This window comes from Oncorhynchus masou, chromosome 29 (assembly GCF_036934945.1).
Source record: "Oncorhynchus masou masou isolate Uvic2021 chromosome 29, UVic_Omas_1.1, whole genome shotgun sequence".
Lineage (NCBI taxonomy): Eukaryota > Metazoa > Chordata > Actinopteri > Salmoniformes > Salmonidae > Oncorhynchus > Oncorhynchus masou.
In genome coordinates, this window is record NC_088240.1 from 12,065,060 (window position 1) to 12,090,629 (window position 25,570).

The 25,570-nt window shown below is 42.8% G+C and overlaps 1 protein-coding gene across 6 annotated transcripts in view; it reads right to left on the reverse strand.

The window, feature by feature from the left end:
• The window catches only part of usp9 (ubiquitin specific peptidase 9), a 74,386-nt gene that overhangs the window by 48,044 nt on the left and 772 nt on the right, over window positions 1-25,570 (reverse strand). For 2 of the 6 annotated variants that reach the window (XM_064944006.1, XM_064944001.1), the window contains exons 2-16: window positions 17,271-17,560; window positions 10,545-10,696; window positions 10,053-10,132; window positions 9,584-9,696; window positions 6,097-6,333; window positions 4,827-4,942; window positions 4,208-4,459; window positions 3,849-3,987; window positions 3,465-3,617; window positions 2,761-2,865; window positions 2,156-2,254; window positions 1,957-2,064; window positions 1,655-1,791; window positions 988-1,026; window positions 131-264 (exon numbers count right to left, since the gene is read on the reverse strand). In XM_064944006.1, coding sequence (XP_064800078.1) covers window positions 131-264; window positions 988-1,026; window positions 1,655-1,791; window positions 1,957-2,064; window positions 2,156-2,254; window positions 2,761-2,865; window positions 3,465-3,617; window positions 3,849-3,987; window positions 4,208-4,459; window positions 4,827-4,942; window positions 6,097-6,333; window positions 9,584-9,696; window positions 10,053-10,132; window positions 10,545-10,696; window positions 17,271-17,375 — 1,969 coding nt within the window. In that variant the 5' untranslated portion in view covers window positions 17,376-17,560. The remainder of the gene's footprint in view (window positions 1-130; window positions 265-987; window positions 1,027-1,654; window positions 1,792-1,956; window positions 2,065-2,155; window positions 2,255-2,760; window positions 2,866-3,464; window positions 3,618-3,848; window positions 3,988-4,207; window positions 4,460-4,826; window positions 4,943-6,096; window positions 6,334-9,583; window positions 9,697-10,052; window positions 10,133-10,544; window positions 10,697-17,270; window positions 17,561-25,570) is intronic. The other 4 variants (XM_064944007.1, XM_064944005.1, XM_064944002.1 and 1 more) reach the window with 3 other exon arrangements.

The following is a 25,570-nucleotide window of genomic DNA, read 5'->3' on the forward strand; positions in this document are numbered from 1 at the left end:
GTTAGAAAAAGAGGGTAGATAGAACATCTGAAATACTATTTCTCTGTTTTACAGAAGAAGTCTGAAAGTTAAGAATGAGGCAACGGTGATGAATGACAAAATGTCCCCTCCTGTGTGAGGTGGTCCGTACCTTTAGAGAACTGCCTCATGGTCTCCATGTAGGCAGAGAGGTTCTCAGCCACCAGCGTGACCAGGGCATGGTTGTGTTGCAGCTGGTTAATCAGGTCATGACGATAGAACACATGAGGACTCCTCTGGGTCTGACTGTAGAGCAGAGAGAGAAGGATGGAGAGAGAGACATAAAAGTTCAGAGACTTAGTCACCATGTCTATGACAAGCCGACAACATCAACTTTTAGATCAACCCCCCTCCTAATGAAATTAAAATAATTTATCTGCTAAATGTTGTTGCTTCTCTGCACCTGTAGTGCAAAGAAAACAGTATTGGTATATCCAGCATTCTAAACAATACCCCAGGATCTGTGTGTGGGTGTGTGTAGAAAGAGAAATGGTGATGAATTTCATTCTTAAAATCACTACGATGTGTTTCAGAAACGTGAGTAAGCAGTGCTCCCAGAAATGCCCCCCAAATGTCACCCTGCAAACAGTCCGTGATTGGAGCTAAGAGGAGCTGGTGCAGAAAGAGATGCTTTTGAGTGAATCTCAAATTACACCCCATTTCCCATGTAGTGCACTACTTTTGCATGCAATTCCCCATAAGTGCACTAATTGACAAGAGACCTTTGTGGCTCTGGTGAAAAGTAGTGCACGATGAGGTAATTTGTGGCTCTGGTCAAAGGTAGTGAAGTAGTGTAGGGAATATGGTGTAATTTGAGATTTACCTTGTGAAAGGTTTGCTAAAGCAGATTTATGAATGAATATAAACATTACAGATCTGTTGTAGCATCTGAGAGTGTCAATTTAGACATTTAACAATTTCAAAGTTTTATTTTTGCCACAATATCCCCCAAATTAGCTGTCAACTTACCCCACTAAGTTCGTTTGTATGTTAATAGGCATTTTCTTTCTGAAAAACAACAGGCATGTGGTGTGCTACATATTTGCTGCATTTACCAATGCTACTTCAGTCAGTACAACTGCACGTTATTAAAAGCAGCACCTAATTCAACAATATCTATGCTACTTTGAGAGCTCAGCGTTTAAGAAGCAAGATGCAGTACATTCGCTCAGTTTTAGTCTAAGAATTCTCACTGTCTAAGCGTTAGTGAAAAACAGATCAAACTGGATGGCAAGGTCAAATATCAGACTGTTAACAGAAAATGCCTGTTTACAAAAGAATTGGCATGCTTCAGCCCCTCTGGAAATGTGATTAAAATGCCAGGGACATCTGAGTGTCAGCTATGTGAAAAATGAAGGCCATGCTTTAAAGGCATAGAGCAAATGTATAACCAAGCATAGCATTCTGAGCACAACCAAAATGAAAGTGAGTGAATATTTACAAAGTTGCAAAATTCCTTATTCTACATTACAAATAAGCATGTCTGCTATCCAGTGTACATTTCTGTCTGTTACCTTGTGTCCTTCTGAATAAGCCTCAATTTGTACTCATTCCGTTTCCATATCTTTGTAAATCTCAAGCATGTTCAACAGAGTTGAACTCCAAACCCGTAGTTGAACTCTGACCCTGTCCTTACCTGAGATTCTGAGGAGCCTCTCCGAACAGGCTACAGATCTCTCGGATCTGCTTTAGTGCAGGAATCACCCATTTGTCATTGGTGCGCAACTCTTCTATGAAGCGATCGATCCACTGGATCTTCTGCGTGTCTCTATCCTGAAATGAACACGAACATTAACATCAACAGTATTCAAGGAACACACACAGCCATAAGCCAATTGTTGATTTCACCCCAACAGAGCCCTAAAAACATAGACTGGTTGATACCTCAAGCCGTGTGGGAAAGCAGTCGCCTGGCTCTTGACTGGTACCTAGTATTACCTGAGAGCAACTGTAGTCCAGTATCTTTATGTGAGCACTGAGTGCCTGGTCCATGATGTCTACAGGCACGTCATCGCTGTGAGCCAGGTTCCACAACAGGTTCAGCACCTTGTGGTGAGAGGAGTAGAGGAACCTTCAGTACTCATATCCAAATGGAGCACAAGAGCTGGAAAAATACATCTCTTTAACCCATGTTCACCTTGTGGGCCATCACGCCATCCTTGTCGTCCTCCGCCAGGCGGCGGATCAGTTCCAACAGCTTCTCACGTTGCTTCTTACTGGCGTTCGTCCAACTCGCCTGCAGACCACAAACCAACCACCACAGGGGTTAGGAGAGCAATGTGTGTGTGCTTCCTCGTCGGTACCGGAAAGTCCCCACGAGGATAGGAAAACTAGGAAAATGATCCCTCCCAGGTCCCCACAAGGATAAAGGCTATTTTAGGCTTACGGATTACGTTTCGGGTTACATTTACATTTACATTTAAGTCATTTAGCAGACGCTCTTATCCAGAGCGACTTACAAGTTAATTTTTTACCTTTATTTAACCAGGCAAGTCAGTTAAGAACACATTCTTATTTGCAATGACGGCCTGGGAACAGTGGGTTAACTGCCTGTTCAGGGGCAGAACGACAGATTTGTACCTTGTCGGCTCGGGGGTTTGAACTCACAACCTTCCGGTTACTAGTCCAACGCTCTAACCACTAGGCTACCCTGCCGCCGGTTATGAGTTAAGGTTAGGGAAATACATGTTTGGTACCCGCAAGGATAGTGAAACGTGCTGTGTGTGGAGAGAAGTCTCTTACCTTGAAGCAGTCAAAGAGGTGGTCGAGCTGCTCAGGAGAGAAGTCCCAGGCCAGCTTGGCCAGAAGGTCGTGTACGTTCTTCACAATGGCCTCATGTTTACCAGCCTGCCGGTGAAACAACATGTCAACAAAAAAAATATGTCAGCAATTGCATTGCTGGTTTATCTGTTTTCAACCTTACATTTCACATAGAGAAGACGCAGGAGCACAAACTCAATTTGATAGACCGATCCATGCTTAGGTAAGGGCGTTTCAGCTAATCCATGTTTAGGTAAGGGCGTTTCAGCTAATCCATGTTTAGGTAAGGGCGTTTCAGCTAATCCATGCTTAGGTAAGGGCGTTTCAGCTAATCCATGTTTAGGTAAGGGCGTTTCAGCTAATCCATGCTTAGGTAAGGGCGTTTCAGCTAATCCATGCTTAGGTAAGGGCGTATCAGCTAATCCATGCTTAGGTAAGGGCGTTTCAGCTAATCCATGCTTAGGTAAGGGCGTTTCAGCTAATCCATGCTTAGGTAAGGGCGTATCAGCTAATCAACCCCAAAGACCTGGAAATGCCCGAGTTAAGACATGAAGGATTTTCCATTCTGTTGTAAGAGCTGTTACGGGTCATATCTCCTTCACCTGAACCATGAACAATGTGTGATCATCAATGATGGCTCTTCAAACGCACACACACACACGTACTAACAAACGCACTCACGGTACCTGTGCAGCCCAGATGTTGTCCAGGTCCTGCATGGTAAGAGCTTTCTCCTTGATGACGAAGCGCAGTATCTTCTCTAGTTTCTCTACGTACTGAGGCTGGTGGAGGCTGTCCCTCAGCACAATGGACAGGATGTGGTTCTGCTGGATCCACTCCTGACAAACATAAAGACATCTTTCAATCTCCACTCAAACACCATCAGTTCTGCCGACTACGCTAACAGAAACCACACTAAGGTATACTCTTTTCATTAGATACTTTGTGGAAAAAGCACTTGTGTAGCGTTAAACAAATACATTTGATTAACTTAAATTTTTTATGTGTATATTCATGATTGCTGACAATTACTAAATAAAAAAAATGTACTTGATTGATGGTTAACTCACCGCCATGCGTTCTGCAGTTAGCCACTCCTCCTCCTCGGGGTTGCCATGCCGATGTGTGTAATAGGACACACTGGAGATTACTTTGTTTACTTCGTTTAGTGCATTCATTTTGCCATTAAAAGAGGAAATTTGCAATAACCTGTGGATGAAAACACAATCACCACAGATTACTATAAACAAATAGTTCACATTGGGGCAATTCCTACCTAAAGTCCATGAACATAACTCACATTTTTACATAACTCTCATTGACATCAATACACGATGCGTGCAGGTATCTCAGGTTAGCATTTAGCCAATAGTTACAAAGTGTTTTAAAACAAAACCCTTTAGGACAGTTTGGTCTGAAGCGAACTCACCTAAGAATCATTTTTAACCTAAAAATCTCTAAGTTCTTGACAGTCTCCTCCTGCCCAGGCACCTTGGAGGCCAGGTTCTTCAGGGACTTGATGATCATGGACAGGGCATCATTTTTGGCTTCGTTCTTGGCTTCCTTCTTCAGCTCCTCGTCTGTCAGATTCTCCAGGAACTGAGGAACCATCTCGATGACGGGCAGGAAGTACTTCTTCACCGTGTGCAACGTGAGAAACTCGTAACACTGCCCGAAAGGCCTGGAGGACAACACAGTCACAACACGTCCAGTAGACCATACTATTCCCATAGCTCTATTGGTTGAAGCATGGTTCTTACAACAGAGTCGTGGGTTTGATTGCTCTACAGGTCACATTAAAGCGTCAATCTAGTCATGAAGACATACCCCATCACAGCAAGAGCCTGAGGACTTATTTACTGATGACACGGTAGGATGTTACACACTGGTGGTGAATGGTAGGAGTTAGCTCCATATAATGTAGAAAGCACTGGAGAGCTAGTGAACCATTTCCTTTAGATGTCACCCATTAAAGTGTGTGTGTGTGTGTGTGTGTGTGTGTGCGTGTGCGTGTGCGTGTGCGTGTGTGTGTGTATGGGCCGACTCACTTGATAAGGGCAGCGATGATCTGGACGTTCAGTGCTTGGCCACTTATGAAGCGATCGTGCAGCGTTTGAAACCCGTTTAACGTGCCGAATTTGTTAATTAAATCCACCAACCAGCCCTGTGAATGAAGAGGAAGAAAAACAAACCACTTGTTAAAAATACTTTAAAAAAGTAAAAATACTCACCATGCTTCCACTATCCACTCAAGCTGTTCGGCTACACAAATACATCCCTCTAGTCTCGAAGCGGTTACACAGAAAGGCTTAATTGGAGGGAAAATCAGAGGAAAAAACTGCCACAGACCCATATCAGAGGCTGCAGCAGTGTTTGTATTGGGTAGACTGCCAGCTACAGCAAACAGTGTTCACATTGACCACCCCGGCCCACGCTCCATTCATTGAGGTTTTCATAGCAAACTCACTCACTCTCTCTCTCCCTGGCATCGCCTAATCTCATTTAAACCCCACAACAGTCCAGACACCTCGAGTACATCCGCTTGTTTTATCTCCATTCCTCTTATTTCCTACCCAGTCCACAGAGTAGTCATCCTTTGTTTCTGTGCTCTGGCCCTAAGGCAAGGCAGCAAGGCCAGAGAAAAAAGAGTGCATTCGTTCCGAGAAAAGAGATTGCCAAAGAATAAAAGCGCCTGTCCTCTGGATTTCTGTTGCTACGGCAATCACGAAGAGTGAATTAGAAAGATTTACCCATGGAGCATCCATCCAGAGGATATTTAATTTAGACTCAATTCTATAATAAATAAAAAAATCTGACATTTCTCACTGTGTCTGTATGAGATTTGGCTGGGAGAGAAAGAGACAGTATAGCCAATATCACATCAGTCCCAGGACATAGTTTATTAAAACATCCTCTGTGTATCTTTTTGTTGATCCACCTTGATACAAGAATAGCCTCAACAGTAAATAGGGGAATTGGCCTTGAAGATGGAGGGTTATATATTTTGCAAACAGACGATATAGACAAACCGAGCCAACATTTCTTTCTTCGGGAGAGTGTAGGAAAATCAGAGGATAGATTATAGGGTGTTGGGGAAAAGAGTCACATAGAAGACTCCCTGCCGGAGACCAGCGTTCAATCCCTGTGTCCACTGATCTGCACCCTTTTTCTCCCACTTGCTTGTCTCCCCGTCTCAATAAGTGTCATATCACTGAAAATATATATTTAAAAACAGTTTTGAGTCCTTAATAAGGAGTACATTGATAAAACAAGTGTTTGACCAGAGTAATAAAATCTTGGGGGGGGGGGGGGGCCTACCTTGAATTCAGACCCTACCTTTGGAGAGCGAGGGTCAGGGGGGCGGGCAAAGAGCTCGTCGTCTGCCAGCTGCGCCCCGGCGGGCACCGTCTCAGAGGGTCTCGTGCCATTGTAGATGTGAAACTTGCAGTGGGGGTTGAAGGCCATGGCCAGCAGCTCCAGCAAAGGGAACCAGTCCTGAGAGAGCTTGGCCACACACAGCTCCACTAGCCGGTGGGTATTGTTGATGATACACCTCTGTGGATGGAGAGAGCGAGATCGATGTAAGCAATAGAGTGACGGCTCCACATAGCCTTACTGAGAGCTTCCTCCATATTGAAGCTGCTACAGAGCTACCCTGTTTCTTCAGAACACATTCCCAAGTCTGCGGTAGCAATGTATCAACTCAAGAGGCCATCATATTTGCAGGGATGCGAGTGGCCAGGAACTATGTCTATTGCAAGGTTTTCCAAAGGAAAACATGTCACCGGACAACTTGACCGGGAAGATTTAAATTTACCAGTCACTTGAGAAATAAGTTTAGGTTTATTTCATAACCATCATGTGCAAGAGCTGTAAATGTTTATTGTATTTTGTTTGGAGTGCTCCATGTGAGCAATGAGCATGTGTCTGGTTTATCTTTGCTGATAATCGGGGCGGCAAGTAGCCTAGTGGTTAGAGCGTTGGACTAGTAACCGAAAGGTTGCAAGATTAAATCTCCCCGAGCTGACAAGGTGAAAATCTGTCGTTCTGTCACTGAACAAGGCAGTTAACCCACTGTTCCTAGGCCGACAATGAAAATAAGAATTGGTTCTTAACTGACTTAGTTAAATAAAGGTAAAATAATGTTGAGGGAGCACGTGCACCTGAGCATGCATAGAAGTAACTGGCCTGCTGCACGGAAATGTAAGAATGTTTAATTTTTTTAATATTTTTTTTTTTACATCCATTACGAATGATAATATAATAATAAAACTAGAGTTTCTCAAAGTAAGCTATTTGAAAAATCTTTCCAACATTCTCCCCCTCGATAATCACAATCCTCGGTGTGAAAGAGCTTATAGGCCTACTGCTGCGTTGACCTAAAGGCTATGAGTTCTATGCACTCATTTATTTACCCGCCAATGAATCACAGTGTATCAATGTGTCCATAAGGCAGAGGCTGGTGATCTCCCATTTTGATCATTTTAATTCAGATTTTTATGATTAACCACGTGACAATGACCTTGAAATGAAATTGTTTCCAGAAAATCGTCATAAAAAAATGGGTTCGAGCCCAGGCTCTGTCGCAGCTGGCCAAGACCGGGAGGCCCATGGGGGGGGCACAATTGGCCTAGCGCTATCCGGGTTAGGGAGGTTTTGGCCGGCAGGGATATCCTCGTCTCATCGCGCACTAGTGACTCCTGTGGCGGTGTTTCCTCGAAAAACACATTGGTGCGGCTGGCTTCCGGGTTGGATGCGCGCTGTGTTAAGAAGCAGTGCGGTTTGGTTGGGTTGTGTTTCAGAGGACGCATGGCTCTTGACCTTCGCCTCTCCCGAGTCCGTACAGAAGTTGCAGCGATGAGACAAGACAGTAACTACTAACAATTGGATACAACGAAATTGGGGAGAAAAAGGGGGTAAAAAATAAAATTTTATATATATATATATATATATACACATACACACACATACATACATACATACATACAGTGCCTTGTCGAAATTATTCGGCCCCCTTGAACTTTGCGACCTTTTGCCACATTTCAGGCTTCAAACATAAAGATATAAAACTGTTTTTTTTTTTGTGAAGAATCAACAACAAGTGGGACACAATCATGAAGTGGAACGACATTTATTGGATATTTCAAACTTTTTTAACAAATCAAAAACTGAAAAATTGGGTGTGCAAAATTATTCAGCCCCCTTAAGTTAATACTTTGTAGCGCCACCTTTTGCTGCGATTACAGCTGTAAGTCGCTTGGAGTATGTCTCTATCAGTTTTGCACATCGAGAGACTGAAATGTTTTCCCATTCCTCCTTGCAAAACAGCTCGAGCTCAGTGAGGTTGGATGGAGAGCATTTGTGAACAGCAGTTTCCAGTTCTTTCCACAGCTTCTCGATTGGATTCAGGTCTGGACTTTGACTTGGCCATTCTAACACCTGGATATGTTTATTTTTGAACCATTCCATTGCAGATTTTGCTTTATGTTTTGGATCATTGTCTTGTTGGAAGACAAATCTCCGTCCCAGTCTCAGGTCTTTTGCAGACTCCATCAGGTTTTCTTCCAGAATGGTCCTGTATTTGGCTCCATCCCATCTTCCCATCAATTTTAACCATCTTCCCTGTCCCTGCTGAAGAAAAGCAGGCCCAAACCATGATGCTGCCACAACCATGTTTGACAGTGGGTATGGTGTGTTCAGGATGATGAGCTGTGTTGCTTTTACGCCAAACATAACGTTTTGCATTGTTGCCAAAAAGTTCAATTTTGGTTTCATCTGACCATATCTTTAAGAAATGGCTTTCTTCTTGCCACTCTTCCATAAAGGCCAGATTTGTGCAATATACAACTGATTGTTGTCCTATGGACAGAGTCTCCCACCTCAGCTGTAGATCTCTGCAGTTCATCCAGAGTGATCATGGGCCTCTTGGCTGCATCTCTGATCAGTCTTCTCCTTGTGTGAGTTGAAAGTTTAGAGGGACGGCCAGGTCTTGGTAGATTTGCAGTGGTCTGATACTCCTTCCATTTCAATATTATCGCTTGCACAGTGCTCCTTGGAATGTTTAAAGCTTGGGAAATCTTTTTGTATCCAAATCCGGCTTTAAACTTCTTCACAACAGTATCTCGGACCTGCCTGGTGTGTTCCTTGTTCTTCATGATGCTCTCTGTGCTTTTAACGGACCTCTGAGACTATCACAGTGCAGGTGCAGTTATACGGAGACTTGATTACACACAGGTGGATTGTATTTATCATCATTAGTCATTTAGGTCAACATTGGATCATTCAGAGATCCTCACTGAACTTCTGGAGAGAGTTTGCTGCACTGAAAGTAAAGGGGCTGAATAATTTTGCACGCCCAATTTTTCAGTTTTTGATTTGTTAAAAAAGTTTGAAATATCCAATAAATGTCGTTCCACTTCATGATTGTGTCCCACTTGTTGTTGATTCTTCACAAAAAAAATACAGTTTTATATCTTTATGTTTGAAGCCTGAAATATGGCAAAAGGTCGCAAAGTTCAAGGGGGCCGAATACTTTCGCAAGGCACTGTATATTTTTAAATAAAAGAAATGCAGCCTTCCTTCCTTGAGTTAATCACACAATTAGATTGGTGAAAACAGTAGTTCCACTGGATAGGTTTCACCAATCTAATTGTGTCAAATGAGTGATTAGCCTAAGGAAGGGACTGGAAGGAGAATGGGTTTTCAAAGTATTGGAAAGAGGGCCCTTGACTCCTTGAAAGACGGTGGCCATTGCTTTTGAGAGCACTATCCTGATAAAATGAAATGGAATAGAATAAAGACTTACATGTATCTCGAACTTCCACCCGCTTACGGCCTCGTCTGTGAGAATCTTGGTGAAAGAGATGGTCAGGCCGTCCCTGAAAAACCTCTGGCATGCCTCACACTTCACATCAAGTTCTATACAGACAGAAAACAGACAAGAATTAAGTGCATGGAGATTAAGTGCATTGAGCTACCACAGATAATTTTTATTTAATTTTTATTATTTCAAGGGCTACAGGTCAAATATCAATCTAAAGAGAAACTATGCGGAGGCGGACATTTTAATGGGACGTTGACAAAGCACAATTACACTAAAAGAGAATCGACCATCAAGCTAGTCTAAACTCCATACACAGTGGTTGAAATAAAACGTTGTCAATGCGATTTCAGATGCGTACATAGACAAGGACAGGCTTTCTATACCATCTTGATTGCCTTAGTTCAAAACATTGAGTAGTAATTTGAGAAATAGAACGAGCCAATATTCTTACCCTTTTTACTAAGCTCTATAGCAGCTTCTAGAAGAACCTCCAACTCTCCCTTTGGCAGAACTGGAACCACCCAGCGGGGTCTGGAAACTCAAAACATCCACATGAATACAGAGAAACACATTCCTCCTCACAACCACACAGCACTTAGTATCACACACACGGTGTATTGCCGCTTTCCATGTTATCTGTAGCTTGTGAGGTGTGGAAACACTTTTTGTTGCTTGTCCTCTGTTGCTGTCTGTCTGCGTGCCACGTGTTACTTGTCCTATGTTGCTGTCTGTCTGCGTGCCACGTGTTGCGTGTCCTATGTTGCTCTGCATGTGCTCACTGCTCATTGTTTGTCTGTATTGTTATCGTAATTGTTTTTAATAACTTGCCCAGGGACTGTGGTTGAAAATTAGCGGTCTGGAAAAATTAGCCGGCCTATAAAAATAAATCGATAACATACACCTGTTGTCCAGATTGGCCGTGTGTGTAAGTGCGTGGGTGTACCTGTTGATCATGTCATCCAGCTTTGTCAGGTCTGTGTGAGGGAAGGCTGGCTCCTCCACCTCCTCCTCCAGCTGTGGGGGTCCATCCCCCTGACCCTGCTCATCCGGGGGGCTCACTGGAGAGTTCTCATTGGACGAGTTAGGGGACAACGTCTGAAACACACAGAATATAGGGAAGAAATTCACAAAAAACGAAACAAAATCAATACCCTGCCTTCTAGCCAACCCATGAGGAATACAACCAACTTCACGCAGACAGAGGATTGGGCATTACAGTATTTTACAACACACACACACACTGGTATTGATGAAAGGACCGGTTTGAGTTTTTACTTAACCTTCTATAACGGTATTTCAATGTTTGGTTTGATAAATGTGACACAACTCCGGCACGTGTTATATTTTAATCCGTTTGCTACTTGCAAGTCGCCTCTCCATCTCCTGCATGCCGCTTCCCACACAAACCCTTGCCCCCTCACACTCAAGGAGAGTTGTTGCTTGACCATGGAGTCACCAGCACTTCACGTTCACTCTGCGTGGTCAGACGCAACAATATACTGGTGACACGGATACTGCTTTCAAAGCGTCCTATAATCACACTATTAGTTTGTGTAAATTACAGTCTGCAAACAGCTAGTTAGTCTTTTCTTAGCATGTATTGGCTACAATAATTCCTGTTAGTCGCTAATGCTAACCGCTAGTTAGCTAGCTGTTAGTATGTATGAGCAGCAGTGGTAGTGGCAGCATCAAGTGTGGTGTGTGTGTGTGTTGTGAGTAGCAGAGCTGCAGAACTTGGGAAATGTGGGGGTGTGTAGAGAAGGCTCCTTCTGCTTGGATGACCTACATAGCCAGCTTGCCTCTCATGTCTGGATACGACTCATCTCCAACACCCTCTCTGTCTATATCTTTCAGGAGCTTGTGTTCATTGTATCCTCCCTCCTAGTCTCCCTCTCCCATTCCGCTTAGGTGTGAGCACTGACTGTGGTGTAGTGTTTCCCACAGAGACACACGCTTTGTCACCCCCCACCCCCGCAGGTTAACTCAACTACATGAGTCTCTGTGCTGCTACTGTGACACTGTGGGCCACTGATGCATTAACAGTGTCACACACCAACACTCAACACATCAACACAGCATTCGTCAAACACTCAACGTATCCTGTGTTATGCTTTCAGAGAGGCTAAAACAGGTCGGATTCATATTTGGAGTTACTGTTTGATGATTAAGGAGAGCTTTACGCCCCACGAGGAGGAAGTTAGTTTCATACGATTTGCTTTCGCAGAAAAATGAGCACAGGATGAGGGGGAATGAAAGAGAGAGAAGAGATGACAGGACTCCAGACTGTGACCATTTATTAAAAAGTCCTATTTTTGGGGTGGACAAAATCATGAATTTGTTCAACAGTATTAAATTATCCTCATGATTCCTGTAATAAAAAGTGTCCGCCCTGCCACTGTGATTGTATAACATCTCAAAATGAATCTGCAGGGGGAGGGGAAAAAAATTATTGGGAAGCAACTAGCTGTCCATATTAAAAGAGAGGATGGTTTCAGCTTCCTGAAGGTATCATTTTATTTCTCAATGATCATTATTGAGCTCCAAGCACACCGTTTTACAATAAAGATATCTGATATAGCTTTGAAATACGGATCTCGCAAAATTCTGCATCGGCTATCGCCACTGCACTAGGCGTCATAGCAACGTTTTTTTGGGGACATTACATTTAATGTTATACTAATGTATGGCTACTAGAAGTAGGTATTATATTAAGCAGGTGTGAAGTACTCCAGTAGTTCTTTCAAGTGTTTTTACTGAAGTATTACTACATCCCCAAAGAAAATAAATGTACTTTTTACCTGCTGTATGTACCTCTGCTGCCAAACATACCCTTGTAAAACTGACCATCCTACCAATCCTCGACTTCAGCGATGTAATTTACAAAATAGCCTCCAAATCTCTACTCAGCAAATTGGATGCAGTTGATCACAGTGCCATCAGTTTTGTCACCAAAACCCCATATACTAGCCACCACTACGACCTGTACGCTTTCGTTGGCTGGCCCTCGCTTCATACTCGTCGCCAAACCCACTGGCTCCAGGTCATCAACAAGTCTTTGCTAGGTAAAGCTCCGCCTTATCTCAGCTCACTGGTCACCATAGCAGCACCCACCCGTAGCACGCACTCCAGCAGGTATATCTCACTGGTCACCCCCAAAGCCAATTCATCCTTTGGCTGCCTTTCCTTCCAGTTCCCTGCTGCCAATGACTGCAAACTGCAAAAATGACTGAAGCTGGAGACACATATCTCCCTCAGTAGCTTGAAGCACCAGCTGTCAGAGCTGCTCACAGATCACTGCACCTGCACATAGCCAACGGCCCATCCAACTACCTCATCCCCATACTGTATTTATTTATCTTGCTCCTTTGCACCCCAGGATCTCTACTTTCACATTCATCTTCTGCACATCTACCATTCCAGTGTTTAATTGCTATATTGTAATTACTTCGCCACCATGGCCTATTTATTGCCTTACCTCCCTTATATTACCTCATTTGCACTCACAGTATATAGACTTTTTCCTACTGTATTATTGACTGCATGTTTGTTTATTCCATGTGTAACTCTGTGTTGTTGTATGTGTTGAACTGCTATGCGAGAGCATCCTGTCGGGCTGTATCACCGCCTGGTACGGCAACTGCTCCGCCCACAACCGTAAGGCTTTCCAGAGGGTAGTGAGGTCTGCACAACGCATCACCGGGGGCAAACTACCTGCCCTCCAGGACACCTACACCACCCGATGTCACAGGAAGGCCATCAAGGACAACAACCACCCCAGCCACTGCCTGTTCACCCCGCTATCATCCAGAAGTTGTTTTTATTTTTTTCACCTTTATTTAACCAGGTAGGCTAGTTGAGAACAAGTTCTCATTTGCAACTGCGACCTGGCCAAGATAAAGCATGCAGTGTCAACAGACAACACAGAGTTACACATGGAGTAAACACTTAACAAGTCACAGTAGAAAAAAGAAAATAAAAAAAGGGAGTCTATATACATTGTGTGAAAAAAGGCAAGAAGGTAGGCGAATAATTACAATTTTGCAGATTAACACTGGAGTGATAAATGATCAGATGGTCATGTACAGGTAGAGATATTGGTGTGCAAAAGAGCAGAAAAGTAAATAAATAAAAACAGTATGGGGATGAGGTAGGTAAAATTGGGTGGGCTATTTACCAATAGACTATGTACAGCTGCAGCGATCGGTTAGCTGCTCAGATAGCAGATGTTTGAAGTTGGTGAGGGAGATAAAAGTCTCCAACTTCAGCGATTTTTGCAATTCGTTCCAGTCACAGGCAGCAGAGAACTGGAACAAAAGGCGGCCAAATGAGGTGTTGGCTTTAGGGATGATCAGTGAGATACACCTGCTGGAACGCGTGCTACGGGTGGGTGTTGCCATTGTGACCAATGAACTGAGATGAGGCGGAACTTTACCTAGCATGGACTTGTAGATGACCTGGAGCCAGTGGGTCTGGCGACGAATATGTAGCGAGGGCCAGCCGACTAGAGCATACAGGTCGCAGTGGTGGGTGGTATAAGGTGCTTTAGTGACAAAACAGATGGCACTGTGATAAACTGCATCCAGTTTGCTGAGTAGAGTGTTGGAAGCAATTTTGTAGATGACATCGCCGAAGTCGAGGATCGGTAGGATCCTAGGGTACGTTTGGCGGCGTGAGTGAAGGAGGCTTTGTTGCGTAATAGAAAGCCGACTCTAGATTTGATTTTCGATTGGAGATGTTTGATATGAGACTGGAAGGAGAGTTTAAAGTCTAGCCAGACACCTAGGTACTTATAGATGTCCACATATTCAAGGTCGAAACCATCCAGGTGAGGTCAGTACAGGTGCATCAAAGCAGGGACCGAGAGATAGAAGCTGTTTTTCAATCTCAAAGCCATCAGACTGTTAAACAGCCACCACTAACATTGAGTGGCTGCTGCCAACATAAGAACTCAATTCCAGACACTTTAATAATGAAAAAATGTATTAAATGTATCACTAGTCACTTTAAACAATGCCACTTAATATAATGTTTACACACCCTACATTATTAATCTCATATGTATATACACTGTACTCTATACCATCTACTGCATCTTGCCTATGCCGTACTGTTCCATCACTCATTCATATATTTTTATGTACATATTCTTCATCCCTATACACTTGTGTGTATATAAGGTAGTTGTTGTGGAATTGTTAGGTTAGATTACTCGTTGGTTATTACTGCACTGAAGCACAAGCATTTCGCTACACTCGCATTAACATCTGCTAACCATGTGCATGTGACAAATAAAATTAGATTTGATGCTTTATCTTGGCCAGGTCGCAGTTGCAAATGAGAACTTGTACTCAAATAGGCTACCTGGTTAAATAAGGTGAAATAAAAAATAAAAATAAATAAAAACTCCATACATTTTCCCTGACACCCAAAAGTATGTTACATTTTGAATACTTAGCAGGACAGGAACATGGTTAAATTCACACCCTTATCAACCCTATTGCCTCTGATCTGGCAGCCTCACTAAACACACATGATTCATTTGTAAATGATGTTAGAGTTGGAGTGTGCCCCTGGATATTCGTACATTAAAAAAACCACAAAAAACAAGGAAAAGAATGGTGACATCTGGCTTGCTTAGTAAGGAATTTGAAATGATTTATACTTCTACTTAAGAATATTTTTGCAATTACATTTACTTTTGATACTTAAGTATCTTTAAAAACAAATAGTTTTAGACATTTACTTTACAATTTTACTGGGTGACTTTCACTTAAGTCATTTTCTATTCTTTCCAAAGAAAATTACGTTACAGCCTTATTCTAAAATAGATTAAATTTTTAAAAAAATACTCAGCAAATCGGCACACAACACCACATAATGACAAAGCGAAAACAGGTTAAGAAATGTTTGCAAATGTATGAAAATAAAAGCACAGAAATACCTTATTTACATAGGTATTCAGACCCTTTGCCATTTCTACAACTTGATTGAAGACCACATTTTGGTAAATTCAATTGATTGGACATAATTTGGAAGGCACACACCTGTCTATATAACTTTCCCACAGTTGACAGTGCATGTCAGAGCAAAAAAACAAGCCATGAGGTCTAAGGAATTGTCTGCAGAGCTCCAAGACAGGATTGTGTCGAGGCACAGATCTGGGGAAGGGTAACAAAAAAAAATCTGCAGCATTGAAGATCCCCAAAAGCACAGCAGCCTCCATCATTCTTAAATGGAAGAAGTTTGGAACCAATGAGACTCGTCCTAGATCTGGCCGGCCGGCCAAACTGAGCAATCAGGGGAGAAGGGCCTTGGTCAGAGAGGTGACCAAGAACCTGATGGTCACTGACAGAGCTCCAGAGTTCCTCGTGGAGATTGGCGAACCATGCAGAAGATCAACCATCTCTGCAGCACTCCACCAATCAGGCCATTATGGTAGAGTGGCCAGACAGAAGCCACTCCTCAGTAGAAGGCACATGACAGCCCGCTTGCAGTTTGCCAAAAGGCACTTAAAGGACTCGCAGACCATGAAAAACAACACTCTCTGGTCTGATGAATACAAGACTGAACTCTTTTGCCTAAATGCTAAGCATCACGTCTGGACGAAACTTGGCACCATCCCTACAGTGAAGCATGGTGGTGGGCAGATCGAGGGAAAGATGAACTGAGCAAAGTACAGAGAGATCCTTGATGAAAACCTGCTCCAGATTGCTTAGGATCTCAGACTGGGGTGAAGGTTCACAGTCCAACAACCCTAAACACACAGCCAAGACAATGCAGAGAGTGGCTTCGGGACAAGACCCTGAATGTCCTTGAGTGGCCCAGCCAGAGCCCGGACTTGAACCCGATCGAACACCTCTGGAGAGACCTGAAAATTGCTGTTCAGCGACGCTGCCCTTCCAAGCTGACTGAGGAGCTTGAGGATCTGCAGAGAATAATGGAAAAAACTCCCCAAATATAGGTGTGCCAAGCTTGTAGCGTAATACCCAAGAAGACTCAAAGCTGAAATTGCTGCCAAAGGTGCTTCAACAAAGTACTGAGTAAAGGGTCTGAATACTTACGTAAATGTGATCTATTTTTTTATTTAATAAATTAGCAAACATTTCAAAAAACTTGTTTTTGCTTTGTCATTATGAGGTATTGTGTGTTGATTGATGTGGGACGAAACTATTTAATCAATTATAGATTAAGGCTGTAACGTAACAAAATGTGGAAAAAGTCAAGGGGTCTGAATAGACCGTATGGAAATTCTGGAGCCCTATTTTGACAGTAAAATATGACAAAAATTGTCACCCCAAAATGCATGACAACCACTGGTTTGGGTTGCATATAAATGTATTTTGAATCATGCATTCCAGCTTGGATATGTTAGATGGTATTTGATTAATCCGTTGTTACATCTCGGTGGTCTATTACACTTCTTAATAAATCATTGTGAATGACTTCATAAGATGACTCAAATTTATTCTATTGTGTGACGCTGAGAGAAAAAAATAAAAAAATTGGGTGTGTTAGTGGCACCAGTGCCACCAGGGGAAAATATTATTCTGGAGCCCTGGATGAGGGAAGAGAGACAGAAAAAGGAAAGAGGACTAGAAGAGAGAACATGGTGAACACATGATGTTGAGGTGAACGACAGAGATGAGAGGATGGGACAGAGTTTCCTGACCTGGTTCTGTGGCAGCGGGGGCTGACTCTGGGCATCGGGTGCCTGGCCCTGGCCCGACTGGCTGTCGTTGCCCCCCACCGGAGAACCACGCGTGGTGGCCGTCATGCTCGCCACTGGGCAGATCTTGGCAATCTTGGCCTCTTAGGCAGCACTGACCACGAGGGAAATCACAGGAGGAGCCTCGGCAACCTCAGAGGAAGAGCAGAGGGAGGAGAGCAGCGGCTGCGGCACGAGAGAGAGGGACAGAACCACCTGGAGATCTGGACGGGCCGCTGAGACCATTGCATAACCTGGAGAAGAGAGGACAGGGTTAGGGTGTATCATTGGGTTAGTTGTCATAGACAAAAATACTGCATGGTGGTCTCACTCAAAAACTAACGGACGCGATAGGAAAGATTTTAACATGGATCACGTCTACGTTGTGTGTTAAATACGGTATGCTTCTTTTTTATAGTCATCATGCGTTATCAAATAAGTTGTTTGGTGGTGTCAGTGACCACCTGTCAGGTGAGCCTGGCTCGCTGTGTTTAGACGAGGTGTTTCGATGAGGGATAACAATAAAGAAGACATAGTGTACACTGAAATATGACTACGGCATGTGCATGATAACATTGCAAGGGTAAAGATAAGCCTTCAATTCTTAAAACACTGTCAGTCAAGACATGTATCACTATGTGGGACGTATCACAACGATAGGGAACAATCTTTCCTATTTTCCCCCAGACACTTGCTTGCATTCCGTGAGTGCAGTTAGAAAACAGTATTGTAGAGGCAATGTGCGGAAGTAAGACTGATAGGCATCACAGCGCTGACGTAATAAGGAACAACGGTACACAGAGGAACCGGTTTGGCCAACACCATCTCTGGCAGGCTGCTGCCGAGTCCGGGTGTTTTATTTCCCATTCACATCAGCTGAGAGCTTGGCATGTACTGGTCGTCAGCATGACCATCAGTGAAACACGATAAGACCTGGCTGCAAACTCAGCACTTATTGGCACCACTTACGAGCAGTCATAGCAAAAACAAACAGGCCTTATTTTCTAGCATTCTGGGCCGGTGTAGTCTTGTATAACATCCAGCCATAGCGAGCCATGCAGGAATTGGAATCAAACAAATGTTTGGTTGTTATTCAGCCTGCAGTAAGAGGTGAAAAGACATTTACTACGATGATATTGCTACTAACAATGTACAGCATTAAGTGGAAAAATATATTAAGATATCAATCCTCAACAGATGGAAATAAACTCATATTCAGCAGTGAGGCTGCCAACGAGCACTTTCCAAGGGCTGTAGTACAGAGAGAGTAGGCAGCAGCGTCTCCAGTTAAAACAGCAGGACATTGACACCATGGGCCTGACTCTGGATAGGAAGAGGCCAAGACGACCTCAGAGACTGTTAGTATGGCAAGGATACAATGAATGCTAGTAGTGGAAATACCCTCTATTGTATAAGGAAATGCCAGGGTTGGGGTCAAAAAGTGAACTAAACTCCAATTAAAATTTAAAAAAAATCCTAATAGAAACACTGTCTCATGTCAGGTGGCATCACTCCTCCTGGACACTCGTCCCCACTCACATTGAGTGAGAAGTTATTTTCCTGACACCACACTGAGTGCCCTCACCTCTGCCCTGTAGGCGGTCGTTGTTGGTAATCAAGCCTACCACTCTAGACTCGTCTGCAAACTGGATGATTGAGTTGGAAGCGTGCATGGCCACACAGTCTTGGGTGAACAGGGAGTACAGGAGAGAGCTGAGAATGCAAACCTGTGGGGAGTGGAGATGTTGATTCCTACCTTCACCATCTGGGGGAAGCCAGTCCAGAACCCAGTTGCATAGGGCAGGGTCGAGACCCAGGGTCTCAAGCTTAATAATGTGCATGGAGGGAACTACAGCGTTGAATGCTGAGCTGTAGTCAATGAACAGCATTCTTACAGGTATTCCTCTTGTCCAGATGGGATAGGGCAGTGTGCAGTACAATGGCATCGTCTGTGGACCTATTGGAGCGGTAAGCAAATTGGAGTGGGTCTAGGGTGTCAGGTAGGGTGGAGATGATATGATCCTTGACTAGTCTTTCAAAGCACTTCATGACGACAGAAGTGAGTGCTACGGGGCAATAGTCATTTAGTTCAGTTACCTTAGCTTTCTTGGGAACAGGAACAGCGGTGGCCATCTTGAAGCATGTGTGGACAGCCGACTGGGATAGGGATTGATTGAATATGACTACTTCTATGTGTGCGCGTCCTTACTCAACATTGAAAAGGAGTGCTCCAAACAAAAGACAATGACTACATTTTATTGACAACTCGTAAATGGAATTAAATAAACCAAAACAAATTGCTTCTCACAAGTGTAGCAAAGGTCGTGCACTCTGGAAACAATGTGTCCACTCCAACAATGAAACCACGAAGACTGGAATAACATCGAATGCATCAAAAGAAATTACCGTAACCAAAGCAACAAACATTGTAGATGAGAAACTATAGGAATTAACAGTAAATGTACTACTGGTGAAATACAGTACATTCGGAAAGTATACAGTATCAGTCAAAAGTTTGGACACCTACTCATTTAAGGGTTTTTCATTAATCTGACAATTTTCTACATGGTAGAATAACAGTGAAGACATCAAAACAATGAAATAACACATATGGAATCATGTAGTAAGCAAAAAAAAAAAAGTGTTAAACAAAACAAAATACAATTTTATATTGGAGAATCTTCAAACGAGTCACCCTCTCCTTGATGACAGCTTTGCACACTTGGCACTCTCTCAACCAGATTCACCTGGAATGCTTTTCCAACAGTCTTGAAGGATGTATGCTGAGCGCTTGTTGGCTGCTTTTCCTTCACTCTGCGGTCCAACTCATCCCAAACACACTCAATTGGGTTGAGGTCTGGTGATCGTGGAGGCCAGGTCATCTGATGCAACACTCCAGCACTCTCCTTCTTGGTCAAAGAGCCCTTGCACAGCCTGGAGGTGTGTCGAGTCATTGACCTGTTGAAAAACAAATGATAGTCCCACTAAGCGCAAACCGCATGAGATGGCGTATCGCTACAGAATACTGTGGTAGCCATGCTGGTTAAGTGTGCCTTGAATTCTAAATAAATCACGGACTGTCACCAGCAAAGCACCCCCACACCATCATACCTCTTCCTCCATGCTTCACGGTGGAAACAACACATGCAGAGAACATCCGTTCACCTATTCTGCGTCTCACAAAGACACAAAGGTGATTTTGGACTCATCAGACCAAAGGCAGGATTTCCACAGATCTAATTTCCATTGCTTGTGTTTCTTGGCCCAAGCAAGTCTCTTCTTATTGGTGTCTTTTAGTAGTGGTTTCTTTGCAGCAATTCGACCATGAAGTCCTGATTCACAGAGTCTCCTCTGAAAAGTTGATGTTGAGATGTGTCTGTTACTTGAACTCTGTGAAGCATTTATTTGGGCTGCAATCTGAATTGACAATTTCTGAGGCTGGTAACTCTAATAAACGTATCCTCTGCAGCAGAGGTAACTCTGGGTCTTCCTTTCCTGTGACGGTCCTCATGAGCCAGTTTCAACAGAGAGCTTGATGGTTTTTGCAACTGCACTTGAAGAAACTTCCAAAGTTCTTGAAATATTCCGGATTGACTGACCTTCATGTCTTAAAGTAATCATGGACTGTCGTTTCGCTTATTTGAGCTGTTCTTGCCATAATATGGACTTGGTCTTTTACCAAATAGGGCTATCTTCTGTATACCACCCCTAACTTAACACAACTGACTGGCTCAAATGCATTGAGGAAAGAAATTCCACAAATGAACTTTTAACAAGGCACACCTGTTAATTGGAATGCATTCCAGGTGACTACCTCATGAAGCTGGTTGAGAGAATGCCATGAGTGTACAAAGCTGCCAAAGGCAAAGGGTGGCTACTTTGAAGAATCTCAGATATAAAATAAATTGATTTATTTAACACTTTTTGTTTACTACATGATTCCATGTGTGTTATTTCATAGTTTTGATGTCTTCACTTTTATTCTACAATTTCGAAAATAGTAAAAATAAAGAAAAACCCTGGAATGAGAAGGTGTCCAAACTTTTGACTGGTACTGTATATGTAAACGCTTGACTAAAACAATCTCGGTCAACCAACAGCCTGACGACCAAACAATTGACCAGTCAACTAATTGGGGTCAGCCCTAAAGTTTTTGCTTGCTTTCATGCCCATTATCAAAATTCAAAAATACTGCTCATTGAAGCACAGTAATCCTTAGCTAGATGTGAAATAGGGCAAGTAATGCCTTCAAAAAATTGTTTTGTTTTCGCTTAGATTAATTCAGACAGTTTTGAGGCAGAAATGGGGTTTAGCAGATGATGTCACCTGATGGTAATATTTGTTAATGTTCGACACACTGGAGTTATAGGTTAGACCTTATACATCAGTGGATTAGACAGCACATTATGGCCAAACTACTTTTGAACTATTCCATACCGTCAGTGCTGAATTGGAACATTAGTGTACTTCCTGAATTGACCCCAACCCTGCTAAATGCACATGAATTAATTGTAGTCACAAATATTTTTTTATACACAAACAAGCAAAAGAACTCAAGATGAACAGTTGTGGTTCAAGTCAAGCTAAATGACTGCCATGGAGTGTTACTTAAACAGGCTCATTCTGACAGCATAACAATCATACACGCAGCATAACCGGCATGCCAGTCAGCATGAAAAATGGTTAATAGCCAAGTGGATCATTGGCCTGCGTTTCAGTGCTTGTAATGACACTAACGTCAGGGCTCTGTTGATGGGTTCTCAACAGTGCCCTCCGCTTGGAAGAATCACTGATCTAGGAATCAACCACTTACAGTGGCCAAAAGCCACAAGACGGAAACTCTTACAGTGGCCAAAAGCCACAAGACGGAAACTCTTGGTTCGTGCTTTGCTTATAAAAACAAAGGGTTAAGGATGGAAATCACCCAATGGATGGGGTTCATGTAAGACGACCGCACTCAGGTAATCCCCTGCACAATCCCATAGCAATGGCCATCAAGATATCTCTCAAACGTTTTAGATTGAGCAATAACAAGCAAAACAAAACAATTGTTCAGTGACAAATTCCCAATCTAATATTCATCCAATTGAGATCAGAAGGAAAACCAAAAGAACTGGCCTAAGCAGGTGACACTGATATCATGAAAACTGTTAGGAGAGATTGGGAGCAGACGATGGATATCCAACGATGGAAATATGACATACTGTACTTACTGCTCGCTTTTCCTACTACCATAAGCCCCTGACCAGATGGAAACTTAACAGTTATTTTACAAACCACATATGCTGGAATTGGAAATTAATCATACACCATTTAGAGTTCAGTCTTATTCTTGACATGAACAGAGGTGGTGGAGGCACAGTGTTTTAGGATTTGAACTCTGAACAGCGTAAAGCAAAGACATCAACTTTCTCAGTTTCAGACAAGAGAGGGGATTTCCTGAAGTAACCATGGGATCGGTTGGCCAGGAAGCAGGAGATATATTTCTCATCCCTTTCGCTTTCACTCTCTTTTACGATTCTGTTCCAGACCAACACAGAATGTCTGGATGAAATACAAATGTATGCTTTTCCCCCCTCTGTCTTTGCAAAAACTGTTCAACCACTTAGCGATATAAAATATACTTCCTTGAAAAAAAAAGAAGCCAAAATCAGCAGCATCTTTATCCAAATATATAGTTTCAATATCTAGCCTATAGAAACGCAAAGCCTCAACTTCATATAAAGTCATCACCATAAATTCTATTCTCCCTCCAGCTCGAAGGTACAATCTGGTTTATAACCACACCATGCACACTGAGCTTGTATGTCTACAATAGAACAATACTACAATAGAAATATATTGAGTAGAATAGATATACATTCCTCTCTCTGACATGACGAGTAGAGAATTATGTCTGATGATATATTCATGGCATTTCTATCTGCAAAGTTCAGTATGTTGCATTCTCCTGAACACATATGTGGCTGCAAGGACGACCCCAGTCTTGCCTGGCAGAGAGACAATATGACTGGAAATCTAATCCACCCCAGTTCGGAACAAGAGGGTTTGATCATGTATTCCCTACACATGATATTTCCTTCATAGGCCTTGATCTATTCGGCGACACATTTAAATGGTTGGGTCTGGCAATGGACTGGCTGTGACTAAGTTTGTGATGTCATTAAAGAAACCACCGCAGCTGTGCTGGTCTGGTAGAGCTGGAGAGCTCTGGGTGTGCTCGCGTCTGTGCGAGTTCTCTGATCAACACCTGGCTGCTTTACTCTTTGATGTTAGGTTGCTATAATGAGATACTTGTTGTTTTTGTTTTTTTATGATTGAGAACAGCTTCATCATTCCAGAGAGGACATTGGTAACATGATAATTCAACACAAAACTAAACTCAGATTCAAGCCCTGCAAAACACAAATCTGATCAAACAGTGATTAGGTGCAACCCTAAAAGCCACTAAAAGTGATTCTGCTGATATGTCATCTTCAGGAGATGCCTGGGTGTGGTAGTAGTAGGTGTAAAAAAAATTAAGGATTCTAAATTATCTGCAGCACTGTGTTCACATTTGTATCCATTTACATAACAAATTGAGTGAACTTTTGAGGTACTGAAACTGAGACATTTCCTGTCCTGAGCAGGTGGCCACTGGCGTCAGAAACATACCATTAAAATGCTTCTACTGCAGGACATTCCCTAGAGAGCCCAGCTCAAAACCACACTATTGAGTAGGCTACAGTTGGATCCCCATAAGTGATGAATGCATTTAGCCACTGCTAATTAAGCGACAGCATATTGCACAAAGAAAACACCAGTTAGTCAGTGATCATTCCTTCTAAATCAGTAACTGCGAATTGAAAATGATACCATACCGAATGGCATTGTGAAACAAGGGAGGTCATCCTCTGTTCAACATCCTTCAGCATCTAACTGGATGACTAGCTAATAACACAAATACTGTTGCGGCCTGTCGGGCTAGCTAGCTCTTTAAACATCACTGGCTGGCTATGTCATGTGAAATGGGCCTTGAATTACAGCTGTATCCCGAATGACAGGGGCCACTAGACGGTATGGGCCAAACCTGAGAGTTCAGCCCTAAATCACTCAGAAACAAGCTATGTCCATTACGACATTGGAAGTGACATTTTATTTATTATATATATATATATATATATGCCATTGATCTAGCTGATTAGCCATTTATATTTCTTCCACCACTCTGATAAGATCACTATGAAAACAGTCACTGACTAACGTCAGTTAGCATTTTGCAAGGATGTTGTTGGCAAGTAAGTTAATTGACAGGCAATAGATTTCGCATTCGTTTACAAGTTTTTAAAAATAAATTATATATCATATCACAGTTGACCAAACAGGTCCATGATTCTGTAGCCACATCTTCATCTTTGCTAGCTACTTAAAATACATCCAACACGGGTGTATCTGTCAACTTGGCTAGAGAGCTAGCTACTGTTGTTCGCTAACGTAACGTTGGGTTGGTTGGCTGTGTGATCTGCTTGCATTCATCATCAAGGAAATTAAGATCGTATTCCAAAATCAGAAATGTCATATCATTACACTTCGAAATATCAAGACAATAAAATCTGGTAAAAACAGCTAGGTTGCTAAATTGGAAGCTAGCTAGCTAACAACAACCGTATTAAGTCTGATATCGCAGTGCGATCCGTCACTTGAAGGCCTAGTTTCCAAGCGCAGTTTTCCAGGCCTTAGCCTAGCCAGCAACTGTAACCGTTGATACAAATTCATTAGGGTAGTTGTAAAATGTAGCTGGATATCTGGCAAGATTTAGACACATACTACGAATTAATCGTTTTGAAACATTTGCATTTCAGCAGACAATGCGCTAACGTTTGCTTGTTAAGGAGCAGGCCGCGCAACCACGACAATAGTCAGATGTTTTATTGTGCTTCTCGCTAACCTTTATAACTCCTCTAGTCAACATGGACAAGTTAGCTAGTTAGGCGTATCGACAGTTGTCACGGCGCGACATTTCTGGATTTAACCCCGATCAAAACAACTCAGACATCTGGTTCAGGGGTGGGGAACCGCCTGTCATTACGTTAACTAGCTAAAGAGCTCGACAGCGTCAACTAGTTAGCTGATATCGACCCGGCTTTCAATAACGTTAATGTTCACGAGCTAGCTAACGGTTAGCTAACCGTTAGTTTAGCTAGCCAACTCCACATTGACTTGTTTCGCCCTGTCAGTGGGTGAGTCAGACAGTAACTTGGTAAACTTAACGTACAGTAGCTAAC